Source organism: Centropristis striata, chromosome 19 (genome assembly GCF_030273125.1).
Source record: "Centropristis striata isolate RG_2023a ecotype Rhode Island chromosome 19, C.striata_1.0, whole genome shotgun sequence".
Lineage (NCBI taxonomy): Eukaryota > Metazoa > Chordata > Actinopteri > Perciformes > Serranidae > Centropristis > Centropristis striata.
This window is the reverse complement of record NC_081535.1, coordinates 35,547,664-35,565,485: the sequence shown is the minus strand read 5'-3', so window position 1 is coordinate 35,565,485 and position 17,822 is coordinate 35,547,664. Positions and strand designations below refer to the sequence as shown.

At 34.1% G+C, this 17,822-nt stretch overlaps 1 protein-coding gene across 1 annotated transcript; it reads right to left on the bottom strand.

Moving 5' to 3' along the window:
* Window positions 1-2,151: 2,151 nt before the first annotated feature.
* On the bottom strand, window positions 2,152-13,414 carry mat2al (methionine adenosyltransferase II, alpha-like). Its single transcript, XM_059357659.1, has 9 exons — window positions 13,018-13,414; window positions 11,205-11,282; window positions 9,100-9,222; window positions 8,266-8,378; window positions 6,643-6,786; window positions 5,717-5,935; window positions 5,453-5,635; window positions 3,113-3,246; window positions 2,152-2,538 (listed from the first exon to the last, which is right to left on the bottom strand). Exons 1-9 carry the CDS (start codon window positions 13,091-13,093, stop codon window positions 2,436-2,438), a joined length of 1,173 nt encoding a protein of 390 aa, XP_059213642.1. The 5' UTR covers window positions 13,094-13,414; the 3' UTR covers window positions 2,152-2,435.
* Between the last annotated feature and the right edge of the window lie 4,408 nt (window positions 13,415-17,822).

Here is a 17,822-nt window from a genome sequence, read left to right as displayed (position 1 = left end):
GTTACTGTACCTCCATCCAGTGGCAGATTCAAAACAGTACAATTAAAATAAACTTAAATTACTCTGAATTAATCAAATAAATCTAAATAACATAAGACAAAACATATATATAAGCGTCTTTGAGTACCTTTAAAAGCGCTAGAAAAATGTAATGTATTATTATTATTATTATTATTATTATTATTATTATTATATATGAAATAAAATGAAACAAAGCGAAACAAAATAATTTTTAAAAAGATGTTAAAGATGAAATAAAAATAAAATAAAACAAATATGTTAAAAATTCAAAATTCTAAAAAAAGCAAAACTGAATTACACAAATTATTGTAAAGTAAAATAGGAACATAAAAAACACGGCAAAAATTAAATAAAGCAAAGCAAAATAAAAAAGTATAATAATAACTTAAATATAACTAAATAGAATAAGAAAGCTGAAATAAAACAGCAAAATAAAACAAAGTAATGTTAGAAAAATAAATCTAAAGTTAAAAAATGAAACAAAGCAAAAAAAGTTAAAAATTAAATTAAAAATAAAACAAGACAAAGCAAAAATGTAATTAAATAAAGCAAAATTAAATTACACAAATAATTTTTAGTAAAATAAAATAGAAACTAAGCTGAATAAAATTAAGCAAATGAAAAATACAATTTAGCAAAGCAAAAAAAAATAATGTAATGTTAAATAAAATAAAACAGCAAAATAACATAAAAAGAAACAAAGAAAAATAAAACAATATGTTAAATCTAAATCAAATACAACAAAGCATAAATTAAATTAAATAAAGCAAAATCAATGAAATGAAGCAGGGCAAGATAAAAAAAAGTATGTTGAGTAAAATATAACAAAATAGAATAAGAAAGAAAATAAGCAAAGCAAAATAAAATTAAACAAAGTAATGTTAAGTTAAATTAAGCAACAAAATAAAACAATATAATAATAAAAATAAAGAAAAACGTGTTAGGTAAAATGTATTTTATTTAGTAAAAGTAGCAGTCAGGAATAAAAGTAAAAGCATCAAAATATACTTTGGAGTCAAAATATACTTAAAGTACCAAAAGTAAAAGATGCTAAAAATTCTGAAGCATTATTGTGTTAAGACTTTAATACTTATAAAGTATTATACTCTTTTACATATACATAAACTTACTATATTACTACTATAGTTATATATAGTTATACTATACTAGTTATACTACTAACTATTTTATTTATATTTTGTAGTTGCAGTTTTTTAGTTACTTATCAAGTAAAGAAAAAGTACCAAAAGTTTAAAATAAAGTACTTGAGGAAGTCTTATGCAGCTTTTTAATCACCAGTTATTTATTACAAATTACAAAAATGCATGATTGTTATAAAGTTGACAGTACCTGAAGATTCTCCCATGATACTCTTAAAAGGAAATCACATTTATTGCATAATATCTTGAAACAATAGCTACAGTATGTCGTACAGGGAAGCACCTAAATCATGATTTAAAAAAAGATAAATCAAAATTTGTTCGACCAAGGCACTGACCACTCCCTTTACAGTTTAGTGTCAGAGGAAAGAGATTTACATTACCGCTCAAAAGTTTCAGAACACCCCAATTTTTCCAGTTTTTTATTGAAATTCAAGCAGTTCAAGTCAAATGAACAGCTTGAAAGGGTACAAAGGTAAGCGGTGAACTGCCAGAGGTAAATAAAAAAAGGTAAGCTTAACCAAAACTGGAAAATAATGTACATTTCAGAATTATACAAGTAGGCCTTTTTCAGGGAACAAGAAATGGGTTAACAACTTAACTCTATGGAGTCTTGGGCTATTTTGTCCATTTTTGAATTCTTTTCATGTCTTTGTTAGTCATTTTGTGTCTTTTTTTGGTCATTTTGTGTCTTTTTTTAGTCATTTTGTGTCTTTTTTTAGTCATTTTGTGTCTTTTTTTAGTCATTTTGTGTCTTTTTTTGGTCATTTTGTGTCTTTTTTTGGTCATTTTGTGTCTTTTTTTAGTCATTTTGTGTCTTTTTGGTCATTTTGTGTCTTTTTTTGTCATTTTGTGTCTATTTTTAGTCATTTTGTGTCTTTTTTCATTTTGTGTCTTTTAGTCATTTTGTGTCTTTTTTCATTTTGTGTCTTTTAGTCATTTTGTGTCTTTTTTGGTCATTTTGTGTCTTTTTTTAGTCCTTTAGTCCAACATAAAATGTGATTTTGAATCTTTTTTTTTTACTTTCAAAACACTATCATGCTCAATAAAGAATTTTAAATGTTGCAAATGTGCATCAATTTCAGAGTACACTGAGACATTAAACTGCATCATTTTCAATTAAATTCTGGAAAAGTTGGTGTGTTCTAAAACTTTTGACCAGTTTTCACAGTCACATGGAGATAAAGAGATTCTGAGCGCTTGTTTCACAACTGATTATTAAAACATAACGGGGAAGTGTTCGACTCCCAAAGCTCAAAACACCAGAGACTTTGGTTGTTCCCAGGGGAACTCCGCTCTGCCGAAGTGTCCGTAGCAGGCGGTGGCCTGGTAGATCGGCCGCTTCAGACCCAGCTCTCTGCAGGAGAAAAAGCCAATGTTACAGTTGCTTTTTTTTTTTTTTTTGAACTTTATTGCCTTTATGCACATTTACAGACAATTAACATCACAAAGGAAAACAAATCAAAACATCTTGAGATTGGGTCTCATCTGTCACACAAATGGCACTGTAAAGGGTATTACACATATTTTATCTGGTTCTGTATTCCAAAAAATAATAATAATAATAATAAATAAATAAAATAATAATAATAAAAAAAAGGGCTAATTTAGATAATAATAGTGTATAAGAGTCTTAAGCAATATAGTCTGTAACTGGGGCCCACCTTCTCATAAAAACAGGTTCTTTTAGCTGTAATTGGTCATATATTCCATCATGTAGACATGTTTTACTTTCTGTAACCACTGAGTGATCATGGGGGGGTCTTTCTTCATCCAATTTATAGTAATAATTTTTCTTGCAATCATCAACAAAATGTGTAATATATAACATTGTTCTGTGGTAAACAGGTGGTCAGGAAACACATCTAATAAAAACAGTTGCATTTTTACAAACAAATACTAAAGAAATATGAGGTTTAAAGTGCACGTACTTGACGATGACCCCCGGCCTCAGGTCGAAGTTCTTCTGCACGATCTTCAGCAGCTCGTCTTCATCCCTGTTGGACGAGCCGTAGTGAAACACGGAGATGGAGAGCGGGTGGCTCACTCCGATCGCATAGGAGATCTATGAACAGACACCAAAACTTCAGCTGTAAAATATACAAACTTAGTAGGAATGAGCGGACATTTATAGACCTCAGCTTGCTTTATGCTAAGAAATGTGTTGCATTATTGTGGATAAAGATTTATAGACCAAGTACAACTCAATGGATCAGACAGATGTTAGCAAGCCTTCCTTTAGAGCAGGGGTCTCAAACTCAAATTACCTGGGGGCCGCTGGAGGCAGTATCAAAATTATTTTAAAAAAGACACAAAATTATAAAAAAAAGACACAAAATGACACAAAAAAACCCAAAATGATCAAAAAAGACACAAAATTATATTTTAAAAAATTATGACATTTTACAAAATTAGACACAAAATTACCCAAAAAATACACAAAATTACCCAAAAAATACACAAAATTACAAAAAAGACACAAAAATGATCCCAAAAAAAGACACCAAAATGACAAAAAAAGACACAAAATAACAAAAAAAAGACAAAAAGACACAAAATGACAAAAAAAAGACACAATGACCATAAAAGACACAAAATGACTAAAAAAAAGACACAAAATGACAAAAAAGACACAAAATGACAAAAAAAAGACACCAAAATGACAAAAAAAAGACACAAAATGACTAAAAAAAAAAACAAAAAGACACAAAATGACTAAAAAAAGACAAATGACCATAAAAGACACAAAAGACACAAAATGACTAAAAAAAAGACACAAAATGACAAAAAAAAGACAAAATTACCCAAAAAATACACAAAATTACAAAAAAGACACAAAATGACCAAAAAAAGATGCAGAATTACCAAAAAAGACACAAAATTATTTTAAAAAAAGACACAAAATGACCCAAAAAAAATACACAAAATTATTTAAAAAAGACATGAAATTGCCAAAAAAAGTAATTAAAGGGACCTTCCACACACAACACGGTAAAGTGCCATTCATATAAAACTCACATTAATCTTTCATATCAAGGTGTTAAAGGTAAACAGCAGGTATTTGAGGACATATCGAGCCTTTCATTAACTACATTAAAGACTTAGATTTAACAGATGAAGAAGTGGATAACTAATAAAAGTCTTTGTGGATAATGCAGATTCCGGTCTTGTCAGATTCATATTGCTTTTCTATATATGTGTTTTAAGTCACACCAATTACAAACGATACTCAATTGTATATAGATTACCATTTTCCTTAACAGGAGGAGTGAACCTGTTCCAAGTGTTATGTTTGGTTTGTTTTTATTTTTCTGTCTATGTAAATGCAGCTATCTTAAAATATGGAAGTTGAATGACGATACATGAATGTAAAAGCTGTATGTCAAAGTGATATAAACTGAAAATAAAATAAAAATATTGTGGGAAAAAAAATTTTTGCATATGTAAATGTTGTCTAATACCTTTATTTTAGGTTATTCACAGAGAAAAAGGGTGGTTTTATATGTCAATATGTAAAGTTTAACATAAAACTGACGGCAGGTAAACTTTTCATGCTTTTCTACCACCTGAAAAATGTTACTGTAGCGTCATCCAGTGGCTGATGAAGTTATCACAGGTTTCTTGACGGGATAAAAAAAAAAAAAAAAGTCATACTTACGCTTAAAATTACGCTGAAGTAAAATACAACAAATATATATTTTTTAAATGAACAAAATAAAAAAATAAGACAAAGCAAAATGAAATGAAACAAATGTTAAATAAAATAAATGAGCAACATAAAATAAAACAAATTAAATTAAATCATTAAAGGCATTGCACATTAAACTAATGTGTCAAAATCAAATAAGACAAAGCAAAAATAAAATAAATTAAACAAATTTGTCAAGTAAAACAGCAACATAAATAAAATAAAATAAAACAAATATTTTTTAAAAATCTAAATAAAATAAGTTAAAGCAACAAAGAAAAAAAATGAAATAAAAATAAAACTAAAATAAAATAGTGAAATAAAATAAAACAAAGAAGTCAAAATGAAATAAGACAAAGCAAAAATAAAATAAATTAAAAAAATATTTAAAAAAAATCTAAATAAAATAAGTTAAAGCAACAAAGAAAAAAATGAAATAAAAATAAAAATAAAATAAAATAAAATAGTGAAATAAAATAAAACAAAGTAGTCAAAATCAAATAAGACAAAGCAAAAATAAAATGAAATTAAACAAATATTTAAAAAAAATCTAAATAAAATAAGTTAAAGTCCACCTCCTCACCTGGACCAGGGCTCTCCTGCAGAGTCCGGCTTTGACCAAAGACTTGGCGACCCATCGCGCCGCGTACGCTCCGGACCGATCCACCTTGGAGTAATCTTTCCCAGAGAACGCTCCTCCTCCGTGGCCGCCCCATCCTCCGTACGTGTCCACGATGATTTTACGCCCCGTGAGTCCTGCATCACTCTGATGACACAAAAACATCCTCATCTTCATTTACCTTTCTTTTAAAAGGACATTTCTCTCTGTGGTCCAGTCGTCACTCACCTGTGGGCCCCCCACCAGGAACTTCCCACTCGGCAGAAGATGGTAGATGGTCTTGTCATCCAGGTATTTGGCGGGAATTACAACCTTCACCACCTTCTCCATCAGGTTGCGTCTGATCTCCTCCAGCGTGATGTCCGGGCTGTGCTGCACCGATATGACCACAGTGTGGATACGCAGCGGCTCCATGGCTCCACAGTTGTCCCGATACTCCACTGTGACCTGCAGAAAGAGCGTTTTTATACACTCTCAGAAAAAGGGGTACAATACGAGTCCTTTTTTGTCCCCCGAGGTACAATCTACACTAATGTACCCCCTAGGGCCAATTATTGGACCTTAAGGTACCTATATGTACCTTTTTGAGGGCCAAAAAGGTAAATATGGGTACCCAAGTGGTAAAAGATACAAATATGTACCCTTCCTTTTACATGCTGGCGTACAATAGACAATCTGTGTTAGGCTCTACAAATGACAGTAGCCTAAATATTAATTATTGTTTAAATAATTATTTAGTCTTTCTTCAGCAGTAGGTTAGTTATACTTTTTTAATTTTAAACAATTTTACATTGTTTAGTTAAATGAAAATTAAATGTGTAAATAAAAAAAAAACATTCTCATAAAGTGAAAACGTATTTGTCTTTTGTATAATGTAGATACACAAAAATCTATAAAATTAAATACTGGTACAATACTGTACCCTATAAAGGCTAATTTTGTACCTTTTTTAAAGGTCCATTTTTGTACTTCAAAATAAGGGTACAAAAAAGTACCTTCTGAGGGTACTGCCCCAGTGACAAGCCATTGTACCCTTAAAGGTACAATTCTGTACTCTATTTTCTGAGAGTGTACCTTTATTTAACAGAAAAACGAGGGCAGGAAGGTGGGGAATATCATGCTTCACGTCTCTGAATGAAAGCCTGTTAGCTCACCTGTGATTTGGAGTCTGGAAGGATCCAGGGACACTCTCCGCTGCAGGACAGCTCCTTCATCTTGTGGTTGAGTTTGTGAGCCAGAAGGATTGTTAGAGGCATGCACTCCTCCGTCTCATCTGTGGCGTAGCCGAACATCAAACCCTGAGGAGGAAACAGACAGAAAAGCTGTAAAACAGTCTGAGCAGCCGTGGAAATATAACTTTTAAAAAAGAGCCTCAAATGTTCCCTCTGAGAATGATCCATGTTGGACTGTCTTGGCCAGGACTCTCTTGTAAAGGAGATTTTTAGAGGGGAAAAAATTGACTTATGACTTGAAAGGGGACTCAGAAGGCTGCTTTCTCAAATAAATAACTTTATTTAATAATATTTAACATTAATATACATACAATTTATTAAACTGTCAACCAATTGTATAAATAAAGAATGAATAGGAATAAAATAAATATCAGTACTGTAGGTTCACTGTCAGTCAGTTTCTGAGCATTTGGTAAATGGTAAATGGACTGCACATATATAGCTTTTATCAGCTTTGATCCAAAGCAATTTACACTACCGACTGCGCTCATTTACCCGTTCACACACACATTCATACCGGTGGCCGAGGCTACCAGGGCACACTGGTGCCACCTGCCACCATTGGGAATTCATCCACACACCGATGAAAGCAGCATCGGGAGCCATTTAGGGTTCAGTATCTTGCCCGAGGATACTTCGACATGTCGGCTGCCATGGTCGGGGATCGAACCACCAACCATCCGATCAGTGGGCGACCGTTTTACCAACTGAGCCACAGCCGCCCCATTTAAATAAAGAAGCTATTTGATCTATAGATCACCAGATCCTCATCTCCACCCTTCACCACCTGGGAGCATCTAGCTCTGCCACTCACCACCGGGGTCCCTCAAGGCTCTGTCCTTGGTCCGCTCCTTTTCTGGGTATACACCAACTCCCTCAGCTCCCTCATCCACTCGCATGGCTTCTCCTATCATCGCTATGCCGACGACACCCAGCTAATCTTCTCATTTCCCCAGTCTGAAACACATGCAGCAGCACGTATCTCTGCATGTCTGGCCGACATCTCCCAGTGGATGTCCTCGCACCACCTCAAACTCAACCTGGGAAAGACTGAGCTACTCTACCTCCCAGGGAAGGGCTCCCCCACCACTGACCTCCACATCACTGTCCAGGACACAGTGGTTGCCTCCACAGAAACCGCCAAAAACCTTGGCGTAACTCTTGACAACCAACTGTCCCTCTCAACAAACATCACCGCCACTACCAGATCTTGCAGATTCTTGCTGCATAACATCAGGAGAATCCGCCCGTTTCTCACTCAGAAGGCAGCTCAGGTCCTGGTCCAGGTCCTGGAATCCCAGTACTGACAGGTCAAGGACTGAAGTGCCCTTGAGCAAGGCACATAACCCCCCTACGCAGCTCCCCAGGCGCAGAATTTCCCCATTGTGGGATTTAGAAAGTAATTAATCTTAATCTTATTGCAAATGAAATGTACTATGGGCTCTGTAAACAAAGTGACTTTTTACAAACATTTTCATAACAAACATCATAACAATCCTATATCTACGTGGTTAAATGTGAAAGTTTGAAGTGTAAATAGTGAACCTGGTCTCCTGCACCGATGTCCTCCTGGTCCCGGCCTTCAAACACACAGTCTGATATCTCCACACACTGCGGCTCCAGAGCCACCAGCACGTTGCAGGTCTTGTAGTCGAAACCTGCAGAGCACAAGCTGGGGTTTATTCACTTCAACTACACAGAAAAAACATGCAAAAACTGTAACTCATAAAATAAGGCTACGTTTACACGAGGACGGTCTGAACAGAAGACGCAAAAGTGGCGTCGCGTCTTCACTTTTTATTCCTCGTTTAGACGAGCGTTTTCAGGAGGAAATCTGCTGCATACGGTGAAGCTAAAGTGTGAGAAATTGGATTGTATGCAGCCAGGCGGCATCACTTAAAGCCATAAGAGCATCTTTGGGCATGCAGAAGTTTTCACGCCACACATTTTCATCAGCTACTCCTTCCACAAAGTTCTCCTCCATCACTAGATCTCCCAGGTCTCGTTCACAGCCGTCTGGCTCCTCCCACCAATCGCTGCATCCAGAATGTGATGGAGGTAATTCCAGATCCTTCTCTGTTCACTAATACTATCTGTACATATCCTGGACATTTGGTGGAAAGACTCCTGTAAGTTTATTAGAGCTGCCAGAGCAGCTTGAAGGTCCCACCATGGAAATAATCCCACGTTTCTTTATTTCCTGTCCTGGAGCATGTATGTGACGTAAACACATACGTGACGTGAGCAGATCAGATCAGAGTTTTGTGTCTTTAAGCCCCAAAAACGGCGTCACCCTTTAAACGAAAGGCACTTCCCATAAAATATTTTGTCGTTTTTACCCGCGAGTGTCCTCGTGTAAACGGGGCTTAAGAATCTCACCTTTTGAAGAGTCGTTGTAGCCGATTTTCTGGACGGTGTCTCGGACCACCGACTGCAGATCCACGATGGCCTTTGACGTCACTTCTCCAACCAGTAAAATCATGCCGGTCTTCGTCACACATTCTGCAACAAAACTTAGTTTTTTTACTGGACAAGATTCCAAATTTTTGTTTTTTGCACATGTATATTTGCACACCTGTTTATTTATTTACACACCTGTATATTACTGTATTCTTGTTATGTTTTACCTAACAAAAAAATAACCGTGTTGCTGCGCAGTGAAGTTACTGTTTCCATGGTGACCCACAGCTGATTTCGCGGCATCCTCACGAAAAATTATTTTGTTTATTGTTTGTTTTATTTTGGAGAATCTATACTGCCTTTTTCCTTGGTATGGTGCCACGTTTTTTGGTAAGTGATACAAAGCAAGAATACAGTAACTGCAAAATAGGGTTAAAATATAAAATTAAATATGAGCATCGATATGTACAAAGAATAAGCTAATATAAAGTAACAAAACAGCCACATGTCCAATAATCTACCTACAACTACTTAGGCTAGATTACAGGATAACTTTAAAGTCATTTTTCTCAATTCTGCACTCTGCCTAGTTACTGCCTTTTTGCTTTGTAGGGCAGTAATTTGATATGAGCCAGTGAAATAAAGCTGCATTAAACTTTGATCTAAAGGCCAAACACTGATACAGCCTTAGATAATTGGTGGTTTAATTTTGAGTATGAAAATAGCTCTGACATTAGATTCAAACAAGGGTTAACTAGAGCCCGAGGAGTACAACGCTCAGCTGATTTGTATCAGTTTCAGTTTAAGCCTTGGGTGGTATTTGCGGTATTTAGAAATCCCTTCAGCCTGGTTCTCAGTACGGTCCAAAACAAACTGGTATTCTCAATGTATTTTTAGGTGCAATACACAGAAGTCGCCACCAGGGGGCTCTAAGTAGTTCAGCTGAGAAACGTGGCGACTTACAGGACTTTTAAAACTAAAATGGTATGGTTCCTGTTTGGGTTTCATCCTGATGATAAAAGGTCAGTGAGCCAGTTTCTTTTTTGGACGATTTTTGTCACTTTATTTTGCAAGTTTAATGGCCTCCGAAGAACGACATCAAAAATCAAAGGCAATCAGATCAAAGCAATCAACAGAATTAACTGACACCTGTTCCGGCTCAGTGACAGCAGAGGTAGACAGACTGGAATTTCTGGCCTCGAACAGAAAGCATTTTTGGCAAAACCATAATACCTATCATTGATCCGACTTCACTTTGAGCGTCCTGAGTTCTTCCTGAACGTCTACATATGTTTTTTGTGAAGAAAAATGAAGAAATAGCTTTGTTAGAGCAATCTGAAAAACTGTTAAATATGCTTTTCTACAGAAATCTTCCTGCGTTTTTAATATGGGAGCCAATGAGGCTGTTGGTGGTGTTGGTGGATCATCTGTGCATCCTACGCCCAAACTATAACTCTGACAGCTTTACCAGAGGATTGTGAGGGAGAAAACAAATTTTCCTACGTTTCTATGTATAAATTATTTCTGTAGAGTGGAATTTGAGGCCTGGAGCGCAGTTTTCAAATTTATTTTTTGACAATTGTTTCGACAGCGGGGGAAAAGACAGAATGAATCCAAGAGAATATATTTACATCATTCTTGTAGAATTAAGGATTTATTTCATCCAAATCAGAGTTGTTATTGGTTTGAGAAGTGGATAGAGTTTTGCTGAGTCAGTAACTTGAGTTTAGTAGTTGTACGGTCGTATTTACTGTTTAATAAGAAAAAAGGTGCAAGAATCTTTCCTGTCTTCACGAAGAAAAGGATGCTTATCCTAGTAAATGCTTAATTTTTGGCTTTTATGAGCACTTGTTTTAAATTTTAAAGTATCTTTCATATTGCCTAACCAAGAACTTTTTAGCCCTAACCTTAGAGGAGTAGTTTAGCCTAAACTGAACCAAAGAGTGCCTTTTGCTGTGCCTAAACCAAACAAAAACGACAGTGAAATACAATAAAACAACAAGCAGCCACTGGATCGGCAAGGAAATTGAATGAATATTAGGAGTTGGGTGCATTGAGACAGTATTATGAGACAGAAAACTCACCACAGGCCACTTTAGAGTCGGGGTCCTGACTCAGGTAAGCATCCAGCACCGCGTCACTGATCTGATCGCACATTTTATCTGTGAACACAAAGTCAGAATCATCACAGGGAAGAACAGACACCTCTGCAGATAATTATACAAATACAAATAATGCTTTTTAATACAGAGATTATTAACAGTGTTGTGAGGGGTATAACTGCCACTTTTTTGGGTAATGTGACGTCCCAAACAGACACTTTCCAGAAATCAATGTGATTTCATAATTTGTATGCATAAAATAAAAAATAAAAACATAATCCACATAATGGGTATTTTTTTAAGCTGAAGAGTAACAATACTACAGTCCATAAATACTCTGTTTTATATCATTAATATTATTATAGTATAAATATCCTTAATATGCAAATTGACTAAAGCTGTCAAATAAATGTAGTGGAGTAAAAAGTACAATACTGGCTTCACAAAATGTAGCTAAGCATAAATAAAACACTCAAATAAAGTACAAGTAATTCACACTGCAATATTGCAGGTACTGCATTATTTATATAAACTTATTATAACTATATATATTTCTATGTTATAAATATAACTTATAACAGCAGCCAGAGGTGGACAGACTGGAATTTCTGGCCTCGAACAGAAAGCATTTTTGGCAAAACCATAATACCTATCATTGATCCGACTTCACTTTGAGCGTCCTGAGTTCTTCCTGAACGTCTACATATGGTTTTTGTGAAGAAAAATAAAGAAATAGCTTTGTAAGAGCGATCTGAAAAACTGTTAAATATGCTTTCCTACAGAAATCTTCCTGCGTTTTTAATATGGGAGCCAATGAGGCTGTTGGTGGTGTTGGTGGATCATCTCTGCGTCCTACGCCCAAACTATAACTCTGACAGCTTTACCAGAGGATTGTGAGGGAGAAGACTAATTTTCCTACATTTCTATGTATAAATTATTTCTGTAGAGTGGAATTTGCGGCCTGGAGCGCAGTTTTGAAATGTATTTTTTGACAGTTTTTTCTCTCCCTCTACACTCTGGCGATGATGTCACACACTGTGACACGAACATTCCGTGCAATACACACCCATTATAATCTCAGAATTTCTCCAAAAATGATCATGGTCATTGAACAGGGATTGATAAAAAACTATATGATCTATCGAAACGTGGATTAATACACCGATACACAAGACTTGTGTCTACTGTTTAAAGTTTAAATGGAGTCTCTAGGTGAAATTATGCCGGAGAAGTAGACGTTTAAAAATCTCCAATTATTGTTCTTTTTCGCTCATTTTTTTTCAGCCGTCCCATTCACTTCCATGCAAAATTTTGGGCAGTTTCATATTCCGTAGAGAAAAGTAATAGCACGTTTTGATATATAATCACTAGTATAATAACTAGTAGTATAACATTAATGCTCGGTGGTGGCCCTAATAAAACAACAGTAACAACAAGTAGAACAATTGTTCTTCATGGCCAGAATGAGCAGGAGGATTAATTACTTAAAGAGAAAGCGTGTCCTTGAAAACACAATAGAACAGAAAATAAAAATAAAAGCAAGAACAATGAAAAGTATAGTGGCTCATGGAACATACAGTCCAAGGGTCAAAGGTCAGGGAACCTTATGTATTTCATTAGTGTTAAACGCTAAAATTAGATTTTTAAAAGATTAAAATTAAAGTGCTGAAGTGTTAAAGTATTAGATGCATAATTATATTGCAGATTGCCCGGTTGCACAGTAAATATAAAGTGGTATTTTAAATGCAGAATACTTAATACACATTGCATGAATTAAATAAACAGCGTGCAGTACCGGAGTGTCCTTCTCCAACAGACTCCGACGTGAAGAGGAAAGTCTTCCCGCTTCGGGCTCCGCTGGCCGGGTTCATCTCCAGCGGTCGGTCGGTCCTTCGGTCGGTGCAGGATGGAAGTCGGATTTAACGGATTTAACGGCGCCGCGAGACTTTTAGTCCAAGCAGCTTGTGATGTCTGCCGACACCGGTTATAAAAAAACAATCATTAACTCTGAAGGTTGAGCTGGGTGCATAGAGATCTATGAGGAGATCGACTCATGCAACCGGTTCACCCGCAGTCCGACACGGTTAAAGATGATATAAGTTAATAAACAGGAAGGTTTTAGGTTCTCATCTCGGTGTCGGTGGGTTTCTGCACCGACAGACGGCGGAGGGATTGTTTCCATGTGTCATGTGTCCTTCAGGCAGCAGCGGGGCAGCCTCGGGATGGCGCTGTTGATGACGCAGCACGTCCCAGGAGAATAAAGAGCTCATTCAATACAAAATCAATCATTATTTCCTTTGATCCAAACAAACTTGAAATCGGCCAAATTTGTTTCTCCTCTGCACGCAATAGTAACCGTAATATACGCTCTTTATTTCAGAAAGAAGTCGTATCAACTCCATATGTCACAACCTATTATTATTATTATTATTATTATTATAGATAGATAGATAGATAGATAGATAGATAGATAGATAGATAGATAGATAGATGATATACTTTATTTATCCCAAGCTGGGAAATTACAGTGTAGCAGCAGCATTACACAAAGAGACAATGATAACACAATTAAATAATAAGAACAACCTAGGCATACTTCAAGCAATAAAATATAAAAATACAATAAAATATAATAAAAAATAAAGTATCTAAAGAAGGAGTATGTATTAAGGAGTAGAAAAGAATTCCAGTGCAGAATAAATATGAATATACAGTATAAAAATGTTGGTGCTATGAAACAAATAAGGTGCAATGAACAGTGTGCATAAAAAACACATAAAGTGCATAGACAGTATGTAATGAACCAGGTTATTTGGTATTGTACAGTGTGATGGCATGTGGCAGGAAAGATTTTTATTTTATTATTTTTTTTATTTAGATTATTATTATTATTAGTAGTAGTAGTAGTAGTAGTAGTTTATTTAAAATCCATCATTTTTTCCCCTTTTTCTTAATATATTTTTTATTGGAAATTAGCATTAATAAGCATCAGTACAAGACATAACTTATTCCACAGCTGTTTTCCACTTTTTTGTTTTTTAAAGGGTACATTAGAACAAAGAACCACAAAAGAAAAATAAATACAAAACAAAACAAAAAACATAGTATTATAATAATATATAGGGAGGCAAAAAAGCAGAGAAACAGAAACATTAACAATTATGCTAATAATACCAATACATAAATAAACACAGGATGCCAAGTATGCTCATTAAAAAAATAAAAAATAAAAAAAGATTTTAAAAATAAAAATAATATGAAATCGGCCAAATTAGTTTCCCCTCTACACGCAATAGTAACCGTAATATACGCTCTTTATTTCAGAAAGAAGTCGTATCAACTCCATATGTCACAACCTATTATTATTATTATTAGTAGTAGTAGTAGTAGTAGTAGTAGTAGTAGTTTATTTAAAATCCATCATTTTTTTTCCTTTTTCTTAATATATTTTTATTGGAAATTAGCATTCATAAGCATCATTACAAGACATAACTTATTCCACAGCTGTTTTCCACATTTTTGTTTTTTAAAAATTTCTTTATTTATATTTTTCATTTTATTTATTTTTATATTGTTTTATCTATTATTACATATTATATTATATATATTATATCATATACTGTACTATTATTATTATTATTATTATTATTATTATTATTATTATTATTATTATATACCGTCTAGTCACTATAGCATTGTTGCCATCATATCACCAGTTTAATTATTACCATCATCTTGTCAACCATCCTACCAACTGATGTTCTTTTTTTAACTTCTTAAGTGTCCTTGTTCTATTCTGTGTTTTTTTCTATTGTTTTTATTTATGCTACCTCAGTATTTTATTCTATTGTATTTTATTGTACTTGAATACCGGACTGCTGTGACAACCGAATTTCCCTTCGGGGATGAATAAAGTAATCTATCTATCTATCTATCTATCTATCTATCTATCTATCTATCTATCTATCTATCCATCCATCCATCCATCCATCCATCCATCCATCCATCCATCCATCCATCCATCCATCCATCCATCCATCCATCCATCCATCCATCCATCCATCCATCCATCCATCTATCTATCTATCTATCTATCTATCTAAAGGGTAGCATACATTAGAACAAAGAACCACAAAAGAAAAATAAATACAAAACAAAACAAAAAACATAGTATTATAATAATATATAATAATATATAGGGAGGCAAAAAAAAGCAGAGAAACAGAAACATTAACAATAATGCTAATAATACCAATACATAAATAAACACAGGATGCCAAGTATGCTCATTAAAAAAATTAAAAAAAGATTTTAAAAAATTGGATATTGAGGGTACTCACATATGTGATGACAGGCTGCCATCTTTTATAAAAATTGGCTGCCGAGCCTCTCAAGGAATATTTCATTTTTTCAAACAAACAACAAACAACAAACAAACAAACAAAAACAAACCAACAAACCAACCAAAAATAAAAATAAAAATACGTACAAAATACAAAATACATATACAAACACTTACGATACAATTAAGAAAAAATACAACATCACATACAACATCACAACGTAACATTTTATCATAACATCAAAACAACACAGCAGGCTTATCTTTTAGTGTTGGCAGCTGTAGGTGTTGAAAAGCCACAATTTCAACTTCTTTGTGAAGGCCTTGTATGTTGTTAGCAGTTTAACCTCCTCAGGTACTGAGTTCCACACACCTGCACTCCTTACTGACCAGGCCGACTTACTGAAAGTGCTCCTGACAGAGGAATATAACAGTATAACCTATTGGAATAACCTTATTAATAACCTTAACCCTCTATGTGTTGCTCTGAGGCAACATACCCATTTTTGGCCTGTAAAATTCCTCCAATCAGATGACACATGTATTATGTCAATCTATCCAGAGACATGGGGGAAAAAGAAAAGAAAAATAACACATTGTGTGCTAAAATCTACACAACATGTGTCAAAATGATATATAACACAACCACGTGTGTTGTTTTTTGACACATCTCTTTTTTCTGTGTACTTAAACTGCTCAGTAACAGCATCACAGAAACAGAGGCGTGGCCTTTAGTGGAACAAAAACACATTATAAACTTCACAAAGTAATATTTATTACAGAGTGAGTATAATAAATTTCAGTGTACTGTACATGGGATGATATTGTTGTGTAAGTCCCTTTTTAACCCCTACAGTAACACACATTGCTTATGCGTTGTGTTGTTTTTAATGTATTTATGATATCTTAAACCCTTGCTGTTACTTCACTGAGGAGCTGTATAAACTCAAAACACCTCAGCTGTGCAAAGTCCATGATAACTATGATTACTTATATAAGACTCAGCAGGCACAGTTTAAAAAAAGAGTCAGTGAAACAGTGAAAAGCCATTTAAAAAAATGTTCTTTCACATGTTATATGTCGGTACATAATCCAGAAATTATTGTTTTTAAATCATATATTTAATCTGAAATGTAAATTTGACTTTTCCCAATTGCAGCTTGCAAATACTGACATGCAGCGCATTGTTTTAGCTTTAGATCCAGCTCTGGTATATAATAATGCAAACATTAATCACAAGGACCTTAACATAAAGTGTTACCAAATGCAATTTAAAAAAAAGAAAAGAAAGCAGCTATAATCCATAAATAGGTGCCTAGTTTTTTCTTTTTTTAAAGCATTTTCAGTGCAAAATTTAGGAATAATCAGAATATTTTTTGCAGTCCTTTAAAAAACAATATACTCAGAGATACTCTAAGGTCTGGCAGCCTTTTATTTTTTATTTTGAACGCGAGTTTTCATCTGCTCCAACATAATTGGCAGCTTTTGACCCCCCCCCCCCCCCCCATATTTATTTATTTTTTTATTTATTTTTATTTTTATTTATTATTACTATTATTATTTTACTATTTATTATTATTATTTTACTATTTATTATTATTATTATTATTATTATTTTGTAATTAATGAATATTTTTATTGGTGTTGATGTCATTTTTGTTATTTTTATTTATCTATATATTTTAACCTGTCTGTAGTTTAGACCTGTATTTGTAATGTATATTTTGAATCCTACTATTTTATCATGAATGGGATGTTTGATGTTTGAATATGAAAATCAATAAAAACACTTTGATTATTATTATTATTATTATTAAAAAACAATATACTTTCTATTTATGAGACATTGTTAGGAATAATTTATCTACTATAATCACTAAAAGTCAATGTTCTGTTACTCAGTTAATTCTCAAAAACTGAGCTTATCTCACTTGAAACAAGCATTTGTTTGACGGAGCATATTTGCATACATAAACTGCCGCTGGCTGCTGAAACAACAAGCTGCAGACACAGGATGAGGAAATGAAGCAACACAGTGGCTGCACCTCCTCTTTATTGCCTTGCAAATATCTCTGTGAGCTGAGAAAACAAGAGGCCTTTGCCCGAACACATCAGCTCAACTCTGACTGAGAAACATCTGACAGCTGATGGTACGTAACCACACTCACACTCAACTAAAACAGGTTATTTTATCAACTAAAAGCAGCAGTTTAGGGATCTTTGATGGGACTGTGGTTCACCAGATTGAGGAAATGAAA

Coding starts and splice junctions, on each gene's coding strand:
- mat2al (XM_059357659.1), bottom strand. CDS start 13,093: ATGAACCCGGCCAGCGGAGCCCGAAGCGGGAAGACTTTCCTCTTCACG. Junction 11,283..13,017: donor TGTTGGAGAAGGACACTCCG/GTACTGCACGCT, acceptor TTGTGTTCACAG/ATAAAATGTGCGATCAGATC. Junction 3,247..5,452: donor GCAGGAGAGCCCTGGTCCAG/GTGAGGAGGTGG, acceptor GTCTGTTCATAG/ATCTCCTATGCGATCGGAGT.